Here is a 17994-nt window from a genome sequence, read left to right on the forward strand (position 1 = left end):
CCATCATATTCGGTGTGACCTTTGCCCTTTGCCTTCCATCAGACCTTCTCAATACACAGTTCGGCAAGGAGGTTGTTCCCGCCATCTTGGAGAACAGATCTTCTGTGGATGTAGGCTTGTTCCAATCCGTCTATCTCTTCATGTCATCCCAGACAGACTGGATGACATTGAGATCATGGCTATATCATCACGTCCAGGACTCCTCTCCCAAACAGAAAAGGTTACACCATATATTGACTGGATTTACATTTCCCTTTTCTTCATTTTGTTAATTGCCAAAAATAAACGATTAACCCTTCTATTTCTGAAACCATTCTTCGTTTACAACATTCTTTTTCCCACCCCTTCCTGAAACTTTCAGGCAGTACTGTATGTGTATCCTAAATGGGGTCCATACGACCTAACAGAGTATATGAATAGACCTTGTGCCCAACCATATTCAGCAAATTCATGCTAATAAAATTCATCCAGTCTACATAAAAACAAACCAAATGTAAAAGTAATAGGATAGTCACATAAAAGTAAACATAAAACTGAAAAATGCTGGGGGTTTTTTGTTCCAAAGCCCACACTAATGAAGGGTTGTCTCTGGTTTTCGAGCACCTTCAATTAAGAAGACCACAATGATAGGTGGTAGAAGAAAGTAAGCGTGTCTGCCCCAAGTATATCTGCCTTCCTCAGCGTTACGCCTCACTTTTATGTGGACAGGTAATCCTTTAAAAAGAAAACTCAACCTGAACAACACCGTAGGTCCAAAATTCCCAAAGGAAGTCCTACTGAGCGGTGTGGTCAACCATATAGGTTTCTGGTCATCTTGTCTCGTCTGAGACCTGCAAACTGAGCAGAAACTTCTGACACTGACTAGTGTGGTGTCTCCGAGTATCTACCAGCTCCTCCAAGTGCCAGCTATGCACTTCAGATTGTGACATCAAGGAATACAATGTGAAAACATTGGAGATTGAGATGATCTGGGTGGTCCGCCATCATCCTTAATGAAAAAGAAAAACAAAGCTAACCTTGGATTCTTGGCTCGCCACAATCTTAGCCAGGAGACCTACGGTAAATTAAAGCTGACTTTCTTAAACTTTTTGAAGACAAAAAGTTCTGGCAGCAGCTTTTTTTCTCTCAAGAGGGATTGGATATGCTGAAAACTAACAAGCCCTAAGCTTCTTTTCCACTGTATTTGCCAAAGCGGGAGACTTAGGAGACCCCATACACATCTGATAGACAGTCAGACTTTCACCTAATGTTTACGAGCACCTTAACCTGTCATGATCCACCATTAAACATGCTCAAAAAGTTACATTACTGTTTTTTGGTCTCCTATACCTTAAGAAAGCCATACCACGCTAGAAGAACTTTGGCAGAACCCAGAGATATTGGATCTAATGTATAAGGAAATATCCACATTCCCTGAAACAGAAGAACGAAGGGTTGGGCAAGTCAGATATGAACATGCTCAATCCTTTGTTCTCAGGGGAGATGCCATAAGGGTAAATTCACACTGGGTTTTTTGGATCGGAACCTGAGGCGGAGGCCACCTCGGGTTCCGGTCCAAAAACCGAGTAGCTGTGACTGAAAGCCGATGCACTGCACCAGCATCCAGCCGCGCACTCTGCTCCAGATTAGGCCCAATGAATGGGCCTAGTCTGGAGGAGGGAGTGTCTTCAGGCTGAATCACGAGGCGACACGGCCTAAAGAATGAGCTCCTGAAAAAAAGACTTGAGCGACTCCCATTGATTTCAATGGGAGCAGTCTTTTTGGTCAGGATTTTGAGGCGGATACGGCCTGACCAAAAAACCCCGTGTGAACTTACCCTAAGGCTTCCTCAGAGGTGTCTGGGAAAATTTTTGTCCTGCCTCCGTGTTGAGAAGACATGTACACATGTCCAAGCCAAGCAACCATATGTTTAGGAAGAATCAGGAGTTATCTAAGCTTTGTGACCACCTTAAATCTAGAAGGTTGAAGTTCCACCAGAACAAAGCATACCAAGTCAATAATGTCTCAGATAAAGAAGAGTCTCAAGACATCTTGAATTGTGAGATTGGGACTGACGCTTTTTAGCCACATGGCTTACTCCATGCATTCACATCTCAATATCAAATTTTGAGACCTTTTTCTGAAGTGAGGGACTAACTATAGATAATATATCTTTACATTTCCTCTACTTTACTGTTGTGGGTGTATTTTTAGAAAACATGTTTAGTTGAATGTTATCCTAAAGGGTCATTACCCCCAAGAGCAAGTCGCATAGTCACATTACCATAAAATACAGTCAACATTCCTGGGGACATCAGTGGTGAGCAACAATAACATCCATCCTTCATGTGCCTTACCACATGTCTTGGTCAATGTCGCTCATATATTTTGAGCGCCCAATTTATGAGAGGCCAATGTCCCTTTTGTGGTTAAAAAAGTTAATTTTAAAGTTTTTAGCCAATTTTGCATTGCTCAATAGAGTAAAAAATAGTCTACTGAGGAGATAGAGCGATACATTAATAAACATGCACATGGGCAAAAAAGTGGCCATACACCAGTCTGGCCCCGGTGACTGGCTGTCTTTTTATGTGGAAGTTCTCACCGTTGGTCACAGGCAGCCCGGAGTAAACAATGGCGCTGCAGAACCAGACTGTGCACCAGAACACCGTGGATAGGCGAGTACGGTTTTTAGTTTTTAGTTTTCACCTCCTTGGACCCAATTAAAAAGGTTACCTTTAAGATGTCACCCAAAATCAGTTCTGTGGAATCGGAAGGCCAAACCAATGACAGATACTTTTTTTTTTCCCCCCCCAATTCCACCCAAAATTCTCCTGCCTCTGACTCCCCAACCCTGATACAGACAATTTTGACCATTTCAGCAGATGACTGGCCACGAATAAAGACCCGAGCGTCTGTTATGAACGGTCAACGGCAAACTCTTGCCTCCCCTAATGAAGATTGGCCATGCTGGATATTGTTCCCCTTATTGGAAAGTTTAGGTGCTATGCTTGAGGGTGAAATTCTTTATACAAATGATCCCATCATTGATGGGACGCCTGTCCAAAATCTAATGTGTAAGGCCTAATGCACAAATGCGAATATTTACTGACCCAGACTCCAAACATCATAGTCATCTACAATGCTAGGAGTAACAATCCTGTACTGTATTTGTAAAGGAGTCCTAGCATCATGGATGACTATAGTCCAGGTCCCCAGAGAGGGTCCGGGCCAGGTAATGTGGCCGATATACGAAACAGATTTTGCACAGGAGACCTAAGGGTCCTATTAGACAGCCCAACATTAGAGCAGGATGAGTACCAATCTGTACTGGAGTCCATTGACCTATTACACTGCAATTGTAAGCATTCTTCCACACTCCTGTTTATATAGGGCAAAAACAGGACTGTACGTACAATAAAGGCATGCTATATGGCTACCATGTCGAGACGGAGTACAAACACCTGGTCCTTCTGTCCCGTGTGTCAGAACCCAGCACTATAATGAGGTCCCCTCTTCTCTTCTATGTACACCACCGTCTATTTTTCTGTACGTAACTCACAAATGTCCCAATTTTTGTAAACATAAAGTCGCATTGAACGTCTGCAGATGTTTCCTCAATAAATGTCATTACTGTAAGTGCCTCATGTTTCATACAACACAATGAATGGGCTCGTCTTAGATCTGGAATACATAATGTGCCGCAACACCTAACAAAGGCAAAGAAGAGGATTTGTGACAAGAGTGTCGGGATGAGTGACAGCGGAAAGGGAAAATTCCTGTAATGATGGGGGTCTTACAAGATTAGGGTCTGTCTGCCTATTGTGCTCGGTGAATGGCAGCTAATGAGCAGCGTCTTCCATCACAAGACTGGTTGCCGTCGCTCTTCCTTTTCTTAGAGATGCTTATTATGTCTGACTGACTGGAGATACCCCGGGAGGTGACGTTTACTTCAAGACCAGTGACTCATTCTGTGTATATAGCGTTTGCCATAAAACGGCAAATAATGGCATAGTTGTGTAATGAGGGGGCATGTGGATACGTGTCCCATAGATGAACGTTATCGTGTTATAGACGTGACCCAAAAAACAAAATAACCCATTCAACGCCACAGTACCACAACATACATAAAGGGCCTTGTGGCATAATATGGGCGGAGATAATTGAATAAACTTGGCTCAAGTGGGCCACCAACAACATGGACACCAAACATACGGGAACAGTAAAGCTGGCCATAGGCATGAGAGTCGTATTATCTCCTGTGGGAACGAGATTTAGGACCAATCCTTTTTTTCCCCCTAAACATCTGCTAAAGGTAGAAACCCATACACATTAGAAAGGTGGAGAGATTACGCCAAAGTGGTCACGTTTATCTGAAGTATACAAGCTCAGTGTACAACCAAAACGTCTGCTGATATTTATACAGCATGTCCTATTCAGATCCGTTCTTGGTCCAAGCCACCCATTGAAATCAATGGAGAACGGATGGCACTCGAAGTCTTACACAGCGTTGTACACAATTGGCATTGAAAGTTTTGCCTTTGTTCTTTTAGTATCCTACCATAGTAAAAACCTCCTGAAACAAAAAAAAATAATTTTTTTTTTAGAACCATTGGGTAAACTGCGCAAGGGATTTGCCTAGATCTGTGTGGAGTCTACATTTGCCAATAGATGCCATCTAGAAACACGGTATGTGTAGATATGTACCAATGCTAGCGAAGGTTTGTGTGGTTAAACCGTTGCACTACAGCATGTGTACCCGTATGTACCCCGTGATTCCAGTGCGATTCACCAACAATCTAATATGTAAAGGGGTACCCCAAATCCATACAGTCTCTGACGCCAAATATCACCATGTCTGAATCTTTGGTTCTCAGGAAAGATAAGCTGCCACCAGAAATATCTGGAAATTGCCTATTCTGCGTATCTGTGTAATGGGGAGGAGGTGTCGGAAAGAACAGATGTCAAAAACACCTAATCTATGAAGACATTCTGAGCTACGCAGTGTTGGCAATGTCTTGAGGCAAAGTCATGGTGAAGGGGCTGAGGACAGTGTTTGGTCAAAATGGCCATGGAAGTAAAGACTATTGGGAACAAAACATACCTACAAAACATCCTCCAATAAAACGCCCATATAGTCCTCAGATAATATTCCCATTCCTAATCCCGGAAATTTTCATCTGTCTGTGGTGACCTGACAAATCCAAAATGCCTAAAATATTATTCACCCCCACAGACTTTTTCTGCACCTAGGCCCAGTTCACGTCTACGTTCGTGTTTCCTTCCGGGGAGTCCACCTGGGAACCTGTCCAAATTAAAAAGTGGTTAAATAAGGAAACCCGCGGACCCCAAAGACCATAATGGGGTCCGTGTGGTTTCAGCACAAAAAATGTGGAGAGAAAAGTTCTGCTTGCAGGACTTTCTCTCCGCATATTTCATATGGAGAGGGGTACGGAATGGCCCGAACGCAGATGTGAACTGGGCCTAACTTATATAACTTTTTTTATATATAAAAAAAAAACCACTCAAGTGCCAAGAGAACTGATCTACACTTACTTCAATTACCGTACTAACCACAAAAAATAGCTAAATGCATAAGTATTCACCCCCTCCAGTCAGGATTTAGTGGCGGTACCTTTGACAGAATTTACCGCCTTAAACCTGTGTAAACAGATCTCCCGCTTTGCACATTGCAACTTTTTGAAGTATAGCAAAAAAGGTTTATACCGTCTACAGTTCCATTAGGCACTGGCTTAGCAAAATTTATCAAAAAATAGATCTGTAGGCAGATAGTGGTCTGCTAATATCAGGCCCCCGTGCTACGATAGCTTCCACATCTCATGGTATAAGCAATGTGCAGCAGCCGGGATTCTGGGCCATGTCGGAGACTTGCACATTTTTGGATTAAGATGTTTATCATGCCTTGCAGACGGCAGTAATAACACTGGGTATTGTTTCTCGCCCCTCTTTTTGCCTTGATGGGCAGGTGATTTCTCTTCTGGGTTGAAGGTTAAATCCTTTTTCATCTCTTTGTAGTGCACAAATTAGCTTTGTATCATCGAGTTACAGAAACTGGATCCACCCCATAGTCATTAGCAGGACTGCGGGGACATGGGGAAGGAGGATGCGTTTTCCAATGGTCATGTAGTTCTACTCATATTTTGAGTGTGCAGTCCATGTTTTTAACACGGACCCACAAACACAACCATGTAATAGGGTCCATTAGCTATGGGGCAAAACTCAGTACAGGTCCTTGTCTTGTCCACTTTGCGCCCTGGGTTCACAATTGAAATATTTAAGTCCATGCAGGTCAGACGGCATACACCCGTGTACCCACGATAAGCTTCTCATGTAGACCCCTGATGGGAGGCTGAGACTTATCCATGGATACGATATAGGAAAACCGTAGGATACGACACACATAGACGACCATTACTTATTTACTGCCCCGGCAGAAGCCAAAAAGAACATTTTTACCCTCATTCAGGTGATCAGAGCCCTATAAATATCCTTTTATATACACTAGGGGCTTTTCTGGGCGTACATGACACTAAGTGTGCATCACTAAGGCCCCGTTCACATGGGGCGCAGATGGCGGATTTTGGTTCTGATTCTGACGCGGGAAGAATAGGGCCAAAATCCGCCTCCACGACTGTCACGACTTCCGACAGTCGCGGCTTCCCGTTCCGGAGTAGGCCCAAATGGGCCTAGTCCGGACAGTGCTGCCACGAGGCGGACGCCGCGGCTCAACGATCCGCAGAATCCGCCTGAAGAAAGGGCAGCCCGCTTCTTTTTCCCGTGAGTGGCAATATGCTGCTACATGGAACACCATTGTGAGGGGGCGGATTCTGACGTGGATTTCGCACCAAAATCCACCCCTCTTGCCCCATGTGAACGAGCCCTAACATGATAGGAACAGGGCCTAAGGCCTTATTCACACACATACACTTTCTCCATGATCGTCACAGACAGGACACAATCCCATTCACTTGCGGATGTTTTGCGGTCCACGGTTGATCCATTTTTCACCTCTGTGAAAATCAACTTATCACCCAGCTTTCCTCCAACACTGAACGTTAACAATATTTAGTCATGGAAAAAGACGCAGGGACGTATTACTACATCAGTGTAAATCTGCCCTGGAAATACAGGATCCATAATGGTGGCCATATTGTCTGACAGCAGCGCAGAGCTTGCGGAATAACACCCTATAATTGGTTCATTTACATGAGACCAAACACTAAATATTTAATATGGCGGACACCAACCCCCCAGTCTAGCGTATATTGTCCTCCACAACAATCCCCCCCTGGGATAACATATGTCACTGTGTGAATAATGACCCCTCCTCGATTGCCGTATGCTGAGCCCAGGAATGAACGATTCCCTCCCCATACTAACGTTATTCTGCTCTCTCATTGGGCACAGACTGACCGTAAACGCTGCAATAATTTAGCCGCTAAGACTGATAATGAGGCGACAATTAATATGGCGGTGTCTCGCCAGTATAAACCTGTCCCAACACCCACAAACTGGGAATATCTGTGATAGGAAACAAAGGTCTGAGTCTTGAAAGACGTAGAGCTGCAGTACCAGATACCGCCTGTAGACAAGAGTGGCGCTGTTTCTGAAAAGAAGTAGAACTTTGATTCTTATAATGGACAGAACTTTACATAGGGTACATAAGCCAGCCTTAGGTTGGTTGGTGACCTATACAGTACCTTCTATACTTGCCCCCTTATGGCGTATAATACAGTCCTACAGTGCACAAATAACACCGCCCTAATAACTATGTATTCTGTCAAGCTATTGGGTCACAGTTTAGGCACAAGGTCTGTCCTCAGAGTGTAAGCTCTGACATTCAACAGCCAGGGCCCCATTTACTACACCCATTTCTGCAACTACAGGAGGTTGTCACCCAGCTTTTCCAGAGTCCTGAAAGACAATTAAAGCCTAGTTATTGCAATGATGCAGGATTTAAGGTTGCGTATTCACTGTGATGAAAGCTATAATGATGGCTAGTGATCACTCAGCTTTCCAAAGTCGTGAAAGTCTAAAGCCTTTCAATACAGGAGTCTAGATTTTTGTTTCTGTACTGTGAGAAAGATGTATGACAACCCCAGTCATTGCTAGCTATATTGGTAGCCACACTGGATGTCACCCAGCTTTCCAAGGCCCTGAAAGTCTAATAAGCTTACAACCTAGAAATACAGCTACAAGGAAGGTTGAGGTAGATAACAAGACAGATTTTTGTTTTCATACTGTGAGAAAGACGTGTGATAACCGCAACCGTTACTAGCTATAATGGGGGCTGTGGATGTCACCCAGCTTTCTAAAGCCCTGAAAGTCTTCTAAGCCGTAAGCCTAGTAATTCAGTACTTTGGGGTACATAACTAGACAATCCATTGTCTCCATACTGTGAGAGTCTCCATTTCTAGCTTTAATGGGGGCTGTATTACAAATCATCCAGCTTTCCTAAATCCAGAAAGTCTAGTCAGCCTACAGCCTAGTAATACAGTGATACAAGAGATTGCAGTACATAACTAGACAGATTATGATTTCCGGACTGTAAGAAAGATGAGCCCCTGACATTATTGGCGAAACAGGAAGCCACCCAGCTTTGCAAAGTCCTGAAAGGCTAACAAGTCTAGTGACGCAGTAATGTAGGACTATGGGGTACATAACGAAGCAGATTTTCATTTCTGGACTGGGATAAAGCTTGTCAACCCCAGTGCTTGATGTCATGGCGGCCATATTGGATGTCACTCAGCTTTCCCAGAAACAAAGATGAAGCAACAGCTAAATTTTAGGTTTTTTGGGTATTTTTTTTAAGGGGAGAGGCCGCCGTATTGTTTAGGTCTACGACATAAGATCATGGCGGTTTCCAGCACGTTACCCGGAGAATAATTCGCTCCAGGCCGCAAACTCAAGGACACGAGGAAAACAGGATGAAGCACTTCATCAAACTGCAATGAGATTCCCTCCACGCAGCAATATACTGGCGAGCGGCATGTGATGAAAGAAATGAAAGGAGAGGCTGCTAATGGCATTACAATGGGGACACAAGAGGCGCAGGTCAGCTTAACCGCTTCACTGCCAGCCACAGCTGCAGCCTCCGCTTGGCACAAGACACAAGCCATTCAGTTACTTTCTCCCGCTGCAAAAGGAGGACGAAATTCCCAATGGAAGAAATTCAAATACGTCTTGGTGAGCTAAGCCTGAGTGTCCACCAATCACATCCGCACAGGAAATAAGTCTGTCAGGAGACGGAGAACCACTCACAGCCCAGAAATGCTAGTCAGTGACTATGCCAGTGCCAAGTATGCAGGGACAGGGTGGCATGGTGGGCGTTAGAGGCTGCGGGAGCATTTACTACAGGGCACAATTCACACACACAACACGGGGGAAGCAAACACAGACCCTATCCCTATACTTTATGATAACTGCATCCTGTAAGATGTTCTGCAGCAGCTCCTGCTCTTCCCAGGCATTCACAACAGCAGGTCTGTCTGTATAGGAGAGCAAGTGTGGAGCTGCTCCGAATCCCAATGAGCCCTCTGATCACAGGCGAGGTATATACCCCCTCCTCACCTGTCATGTCCATACTTACTGTATATAAGCGTATAGCCCCAATAATGCATGTAGTCCTATATTATCTAATATTTATATCCATATAATTCACATATATGATAATGTATACAAATCCATACAGCACACATAACATTATTCCAATGTCTATACATAATACTAATGCTCCCCTATGTCTATATACAGCCATATGTATATAACACACATTATATATATATATATATATATATATATATATATATATATTCTATACATACATCATATGTATGTAGTACACCACTATAAGATACACCTCCTATGGCCACACACCCCTTATATATTACACATATACTGTGATCTAACACACGCTGCTATCAGATCTGCCCCTTCATACCTCATATGTACATATTACACTCACCGCTATCAGATGCACTATATACCCCCATATATACATAATGCACATCTATGTATATACCATACACACTGCTATCTAGTTCACTTCCTATGTATATACCCCCATATGTACACAATGCCCCTATAAGTATTGCACATACTATAATCTAATGCACTCTCTATTACTATATACCTTTATATGTATCTAACAACATACTGCCATCTGATACAACCATTTCTATATACCCTATATGTACACAGTATAATACACACACTGCTATGAGATAACCCCTATGTCTATATACCCCATATGTATATAATACACACACTGCTATCTAGTGCACTTCCCTATGTCTATATACACCCCGTATGGATATACTGCACACAGGTCCAGCTAATTGACATGCCCCATATAATACACAGCTTATATAACACAATACATAAGGCACATATACTATCATGTACACATATCTACACATTATATATGGCCATGCCATGATACACACATATACAGTGCACATAGACCCATCTCATGCCCAGAAGCCCCATACAATGCCATACACAGCCGGCTCCGCTCTCCTCGTCTTACCTCTGCAAGACCTCTGCAGGACGGCCCCGGTACAGGCGGCTTTCCCAGGCATGGTGAGGAGCAGGACGGGATCCCGGAGCTGCTGTAACAATGGCAGGCGGCGGAGCACCGGAGCGGCAGCCACAGCCTGAGTGCTAGTGCACGGCCAGCATGTCCCCTCCAGCCAATGGGAGGGCGCTACAGCCGGGGGGCGGGGCCTCAGGAACAAAGAAGAGAGGCTGACAGTCAGTGACTACCGGCCGGAGCGGCTATGTGTACACATACAAAGGCTGTGCCCTCAGGGCATGTAGGGGGCAGCACTGGGCACACACTGCTCTGTGTGTGTACACATACAAAGGCTGTGCCCTCAGGGCATGTAGGGGGCAGCACTGGGCACACACTGCTCTGTGTGTGTACACATACAAAGGCTGTGCCCTCAGGGCATGTAGGGGGCAGCACTGGGCACACACTGCTCTGTGTGTGTACACATACAAAGGCTGTGCCCTCAGGGCATGTAGGGGGCAGCACTGGGCACACACTGCTCTCCTGATATTACATACTGAGCGATGGTCTGATGAACGATCACCACCGACGCCGATCTACACATTTAACTCCACATACGTGTTAAATGACGCCACCATTGCCGACTTCATTCCTTACCATGATGGTCTGTCTTTGGCCAGATTATATCAGCACTTTGCTTGAAATTATCCATTTTGTTCATGCCCAAGGAAGATCAATAACCTTTACTGACAGAATGGAATCTGTCCTAATTACGCAGCGAAACAAAGCTAAAAAATGTCGCGGAAATGTATCGTGTTTTTTTCCGTAGTGTTTTTCATTGCGATTTTAAAGAATTTTCTTTTCTGCGGACTTTCTGTTCCTATTATACCTTTACCAGAGGCCGCCTCGGGTTTCGGACCAAAAAACGGGTAGCCGCGACTGAAAGACAGTGCACTGCATCCTACCGCGCAGTCCGCTCCGGATTAAGCCCAATGAATGGACCTAGTCGGGAGGAGGGAGTTTTCAGGCCAAATCGCGAGGCAAAACAGCCTGAAGAATGAGCATGTTGCAAACAAACCAGCTCACGGAAAAAAGAACTGACTGGCTACCATTGATTTCAATGGGAGCCGTCTTTTTGGTCAGGATTTTGAAGCGAATACAACCTCAAAATCCTGACCAAAAAACCCCATGTGAACTTACCCTGTCTACTTATCATTCAGGATCCTCATAAAGCTTGGTGACTGTAATTGCAATCCAGAACTGCAAAAAAAATGCAGCAAACAAAATTTGCAACAAAAAAAAACAGATTTCCCCATCCTGGGGCCTAAGGCTTCATTCACACATGCGGGGGTTTTTTTTAGCTTGTGCCTGGAGTGAATCCAAGAGAAAGGAAAAGCATAAAAACAATAAAACTCCCCCTCTTTTAGGGATCCACTCTTGAGTTTGGCTCTAAAACTGCGCCAAAAATTTTGTGTGAACACAGCCCTAAGGCCGGGGCCCCATAGGCTGGAAATGCCGCAATTTGGCCACGTTGGTAAAAATCACGGCGTTTTACAGTACTTGAAAAGTGGATGGGATTCATGCGAATTCCATGCCCACTTTGCGGAAAAAAATTGCAGCGCGGACACCCGACGATTTCCAAAACCGTTGCAGTTTTGAAAATCGCAGCATGTCAATTATATCTACAGAAACGCTGGCAGCTTTCCCATAGATATAATTGTAACAGAACAGAGGAAAACTCCTCTTTCTTTTCAAAGCGCTGCGGGAAGAACCACAATGCGTTCATGCTGCGGTTGTTCCCGCAGCTCTTTAGTGTGGTGGTTCCAGCCTGTGCGGCCCTAGCCTAAAAGGGAAACACTTAGTTAAGCATCTGTAACGCTGGGTTCACACTAGCGCCCGGAGTCCGTTCTCAGGTTTCCGTCTTCTGCATGCAGTGCAATGAATGGGTGAGAAAGCTGTCCGGCCATGAGCGGCGGTGAGCGTTTTATGCTCCCCGCGGCTAAACCGTTTTTTTTTTTAAACCGGACACAGAGTACTGCATGTCCGACTCTGTGTCCGATTTAAAAAAAAAAACGGTTTCTCGGCGCAGAGCATAAAACGCTCACCGCCGCTCACGGCCAGACAGCTTTCTCACCCATTCATATGAATGGGTATGAAAGAATCCTGCAGGTTTCTGTCTCCTGCTCTGTTTTGTGCAGGAAACGGAAACCTGCAGAACGGGGACCGGGCGCAGATGTGAACCTGCCCTGAGGCAGAGCATGTTGTAATGGGGCTCTTGGAAAGAGGGTCCCTGCGTTGTTAGTGCTCCCCTCCTCCAGAGCTACTCCATAGTTAGCAGACAAAGGGTCCATTAACATGGAGGAAAATGGCACTTTATGGGGCCACACGGTGGCTCAGTGGTTAGCGCTGCAGCCTTGCAGTGCTGGAGTCCTGGTGTTCAAATCCCACCAAGGGCAAAAAACCATATGCAAGGAGTTACTATGTTCTACCCGTGTTTGCAAGGATTTTCATCCCATATTCCAAAGACATACTGATAGGGGAAAAAATGTACATTGTGAGCTCTATGTGGGGCTGAAATAAAAGCCTCCCATTGATTTCAATGGGTGCCGCTAGCTTCTCTATGTACACCACAGCTGGTGACCCCCAGATTGAGGGCCTGAGGCACTACCTATCCTGAAAATTTTTGGGTATATTTGCTGAACACCATCGCCCCCTCCCTCCCAAAGTAGGAACTGGTGAACGTCTAACCTCACAGGCTCCCTACTTATATTTTATCACTATCCTTAGTCTATACCTGAGGTCATGGTAAATCTATCTGTCCATGGCCCTGTTTACAGCAGAGTTCACACCATATTAAAATAATGATTAGATTCAGTAAAAAGTAAGAAGGTGTCGCAGGGGCAAACACTGAGAAGGTCATAGATCTGATCACCAGTGATTTCCTATGGGAATACCATTGACTCCTGGCACATTGAGACGCTGACCCCTCTGTTATCAGACTTGACCTCAAGTGTCAGCCATGAAGACGTTTGATTCTAGCGCACAAGTTCACTGACACTAATAGCATTATAGACCATGATAGGCGTAAGGACGGCACTATAGCACTGAGCAGTACGGCGGTCATTATATTCTTAGAAAGTAATTATGTATAATCAATAGCTGATGATTGTCAGTTGGCGCATGACCACATCATGTTTGGGGATGTGCATGTCAATTTTTTTGTCTCCACATAATCTTTTAAACATAGTAAAATTAAATTCGGGGAACAGCTCGAGACTTCCTTCTCGATCAGACATCGGAATAGCCTTAAAGGATCCTATCTATACTACTTGTTAATGTGGATGTAAGACTTTTCCTAAATACATTGCTTCAGCAAAACTGCTTTGTTTGTCCACTATCTTACTTTATTCAATTCATTGTTGACACAGCCCTGACTTATCTGCTCAAAAGTCAAGTGATGTATCTGCTGCTCTCAGGGGGGAAGGGGGGCTAAGTGCAGGGAGCGAGCCTGTGTTTCTAGCTATTCCTGTGTCTACACCACGTGACCTAGGTCCTGCACTCAGATAGAGGAGCTGCTTTCATTTCTTCTGTTCTCCCAGTTATCAGGCTAGCTAATACAATTGTGTTCATTATGGCAGAGACAGGCAGTCTCTGTATGTAACACAGAATGGAGTTGCTGCTGCCTGTACTTCATAGTCCAATATGGGTGGGCGGAGCTACACGTGAATTTGGGGCGGAGCTAAACGGCAGGGTGCATGTGAAACCCCGCCCACCAAATGATGCAAGAAACCAGGAAGAAAGAAGATTTTACAGCAGTAAAGACTGGTGAGTATGCGAGGTGGGAATACCCCTTTAAGAAAGGCTATTCTTCTCCTACCTTCAGATGTCTTCTTCGTGCCTTCATTCAGTAGAATTCCCCGTTTTCATCTGTATACAAATGAGTTCTCTCACAGCACTGGGGGCGGTCCCCGGCACTCAAACAGTAGGTGTGTCCCCAATGGTGCAAGAGAGCTCTCCAGCGCTGCCTCCATCGTTTTCAGGAACGGCCTCTCTGCGCGTCTTCTTCAGGAGCTGGGTTAAAACTTCTACGCATCCCACGGAGTAACGCGGCACTCAATCTGACACGTAAACACGTGTCAGAGTGAGCGCTTCAAAACAGAATCCCTTTGACTTCAATGGGTTCTGGCTTACGCGCGCTACACATTGAAGTCAATGGGATTCTGTTTTGAAGCGCTCACTCTGACACGTGTTTACGTGTCAGATTAAGTGCCGCATTACTCCGTGGGAACGGGGCCTCATATTGAATACTGCTTTTCTCTCTTGTGTACTTTGTGTTGCCAAATTGTAGTTTACGTCACAAAGGACACACAATGTTGTCTTATGAACCAAAACAAAATTTTTGCTCCAAAACACTATTTTACAAAATATTTTATTTTGTATTCAAAATTTTTTGTTTAAACAGAATTCAGAATTTCATACAATAAATCATGACGCACACAATAAAGCTGAGTTTGATTGGTTGCTAATGGCAACAAAGACAGTCATTTTCATGATAAATGAGGCCTAGTAGGCCATTTATCAATAGTCAGGCTGTGCTGTCCCTACCAACCAATTAGAGCTCAGCTCTAATCTCTTAAACCGCTCTGGAAAAATGAAAGCTGAGCTCTGATTGGATGTTATGGGCAACAAAGACATTATATTCCTAAATGAGGACTAGTAGGCCTCATTTATCAATAGTAAGACTGACTTGTCTCTAACAACCAATCAAAGCTCAGCTTTAATCTCTTAAACCACTCTGGTAAAATGAAAGCTGAGCTCTGATTGGTTGTTATAGGCAACAACTTTTTTTAATATAATTAAGGCCTATTGTGCCAATACATTACCGCAATATTTGATACCAATTTGTCCTCCCTCATATTTAGTCACCCAGAATACAATTTTGTGACAGATTCCATGTTTACAAGGCAGAGTTTGTCAAACAGAATTTTGTGTTGTACAATAAGGGTTTTGCACTATAAATGCTGTGTTTGCTCATGGGGTGTCCCCTGGGTGGATGTGAACATGTAGGGGAAACAAGAATAAGGCCGGTGATGAATGTTCTGAAAACAGATCTAATCTAATACAAACAGCAATTTTATATCCCATTCCCGCTACATGACCTTCCAAAATATCTAAATTTATTTTATTAAGTTACATTAGTTTTATCAGGTTCATCGAAAAACAATCAAACGTTCGACCCAAAAAGTTATAAAATCATAGAATAATAGAAGAGAACATTTCACACAAAAATAAATAAATCCCTTTCAAAACTACGATCTGTCCATTGGTTTTATTGGACATGCCAATTCTTCCAGGGCAAGCGCTGCTCTTTTTACTGAGTCTTCTGGCTAGTAGGACGTTTTAACCCTTGAAAGTATCAAAAGTCTTTTTTTCACCCATTTCTGGGATTTAGGTATAGATGACTAGCCGTAGGATTGCTCATCAATGTCAGATCTGTGCAGGTCATCTGGTGTCCCCAATAATCAGCTGAAGTCAGGAGTCTACACAGATGGGGATCAGCTGATCGATGGGGACCTAAGGATAGGTCATCACGTTCAGAAAATCCGGGATAGTTCACACGGGGACATGGACGCTGATTTTGACAGCAGATTTTGCGGCCAAATCAGCGTCCATACAATGTCCACACTATGTGAACTGCTCCCGCCGCGACCATCGCGGTCGCAGCTTTCACCTCCGCTGTCGGCTCAAATGAATGAGCCGACATGGAGGGCGCTGCGGCTGGGCGGAAGCCGCGGCTCATCGTGAGCGGCTTCCGCCCGAAAGATAGGTCATGTCGCTTCTTTTTCTGCTAGCGAGCTAGCAGAAAAAAAAAAGCGAGCAGTTCACATAGGGATACATTGTATGGACGCTGATTTGGCCGTGAAATCCGCTGTCAAAATCAGCGTCCATGTCCCCGTGTGAACTAGCCCTTACAGTGCCCATACACATAAGTGCAAAATGTCTAAACCCATCAATTTCAGCAAGACTAGCCTACTGTGACTGTCTATATATATGTTTGCGAAGCTGAACCATCCCCATGCAAATATTTGATATGCGGGAAAAGAAGAATCAAGTCACTGCTAGAGGTCTTCTGTAATGGCCGGAGAATGCATGCACAAGCCAAGCATGCATGTATACTGGAGAGCTGGGAGGAATAGCTGTTGGGCAGACAGTTGGGCAATATAGCATTCCTTCCTTTGCATACCCGTCTAAATGAACCATAAGCCCCCAATTACTCCCTGAACTTCAAAAATGAGGAAGCCACATCTTCTCCCAGCCCAACAATTTTCATAGGGTTGCTCAAAATCAGATATTGTTGACCTATCCTTAGTGTTGTACATTGTGGTAGTGATTTTGCTACTCTTAAAGGTCTCTGCATAGAGGTTGTTCCGTCTTTGGAGATGCAGTTGCCCAGTTTGGTACGCTGAACAAAAAAAAAACAGCCTTGGGTAAAATTTCTAGAAACACATAAGTATAATGATCTTTTTACTCCTAGGCCTGTGATAGAGATGAGAGATTCTTTACTGTAAGAGCAGAGAGACTATGGAGATCCCTCCTACAGGTTGTGGTGATGGTGGATTCATTGTGCAGTTTTTAAAAAGGCCTTGAAAAAAAAACTATTACAGGTTTGATCCTGGGTTTTATAATGACTGTTGGAGCTGGGGTCAAGAAAGATTTTTTTCTTCTGACTTGTGTCAATTGGCATTAGCCTCGTAGGGTTTCTTGCTTTCCTCCGGATCAACACTGTAGGGTTATAGGTTGGACTTGATGCACCTGTATCTTTATCCAACCTCATCTACAATGCTGCTATGATTTTTACAAAATTGGTGGAAGTATGGCTGATTTCATCATTGGGTTCACATCTGCACCAACTCAGATCTATCAGCAAAAAAACCATTCAGCCCGACTTTTTCATCCAGCAATATCAGCTAAACATAACAAACATCCGTCAGATCCCACCATAGCTATACTCATAGTCAGGCTCTGTTTGTGTCTTCTATTTTTGCTGCTTTTTTCCCCTATTTTTCCCTTCTTATGGTCTGCTGACCAATCAGAAGAATGGAAACCCATCTCAGATGCGACCCTAGCCCTGCACATAAACCAGGATCTCCCAGGATTGTTTGAGCATACAATATGAAGGTCTCTGACCCTGTGGTTATGAAATACATCAATCATCTGAAATATTAAAGATGACCTGTCCCTACTGAATGATCCCTTGGGTTCGATACAGTTACGGATGACGTATAAGGCCACCTTGTTTGCATTAGGACAGCGATATTGCATCAAATTACAGTAATTAGTATCTACACCCTGAGCTGTGTTCTCTACTAGGGGAGATAAGACTTATGGCCCATAAGAATTCTGAATCTGCACATCGAGAAGGTTTTCCATAATGACATCTGTGAATCATAACCCTTCGCTCCTCCTACACAAGTATCCTGGGAGAA

At 44.1% G+C, this 17994-nt stretch overlaps 1 protein-coding gene across 3 annotated transcripts in view; it reads right to left on the reverse strand.

Annotated features, from left to right (window-relative positions):
• The window catches only part of AFAP1 (actin filament associated protein 1), a 94053-nt gene extending 83408 nt beyond the window's left edge, over positions 1 to 10645 (reverse strand). For all 3 annotated transcript variants that reach the window (XM_075260445.1, XM_075260453.1, XM_075260438.1), the window contains exon 1: positions 10526 to 10645. In XM_075260445.1, the coding sequence (XP_075116546.1) occupies positions 10526 to 10577 (52 nt within the window). In that variant the 5' untranslated portion in view covers positions 10578 to 10645. The remainder of the gene's footprint in view (positions 1 to 10525) is intronic.
• Between the last annotated feature and the right edge of the window lie 7349 nt (positions 10646 to 17994).

Source organism: Leptodactylus fuscus, chromosome 1 (genome assembly GCF_031893055.1).
Source record: "Leptodactylus fuscus isolate aLepFus1 chromosome 1, aLepFus1.hap2, whole genome shotgun sequence".
Lineage (NCBI taxonomy): Eukaryota > Metazoa > Chordata > Amphibia > Anura > Leptodactylidae > Leptodactylus > Leptodactylus fuscus.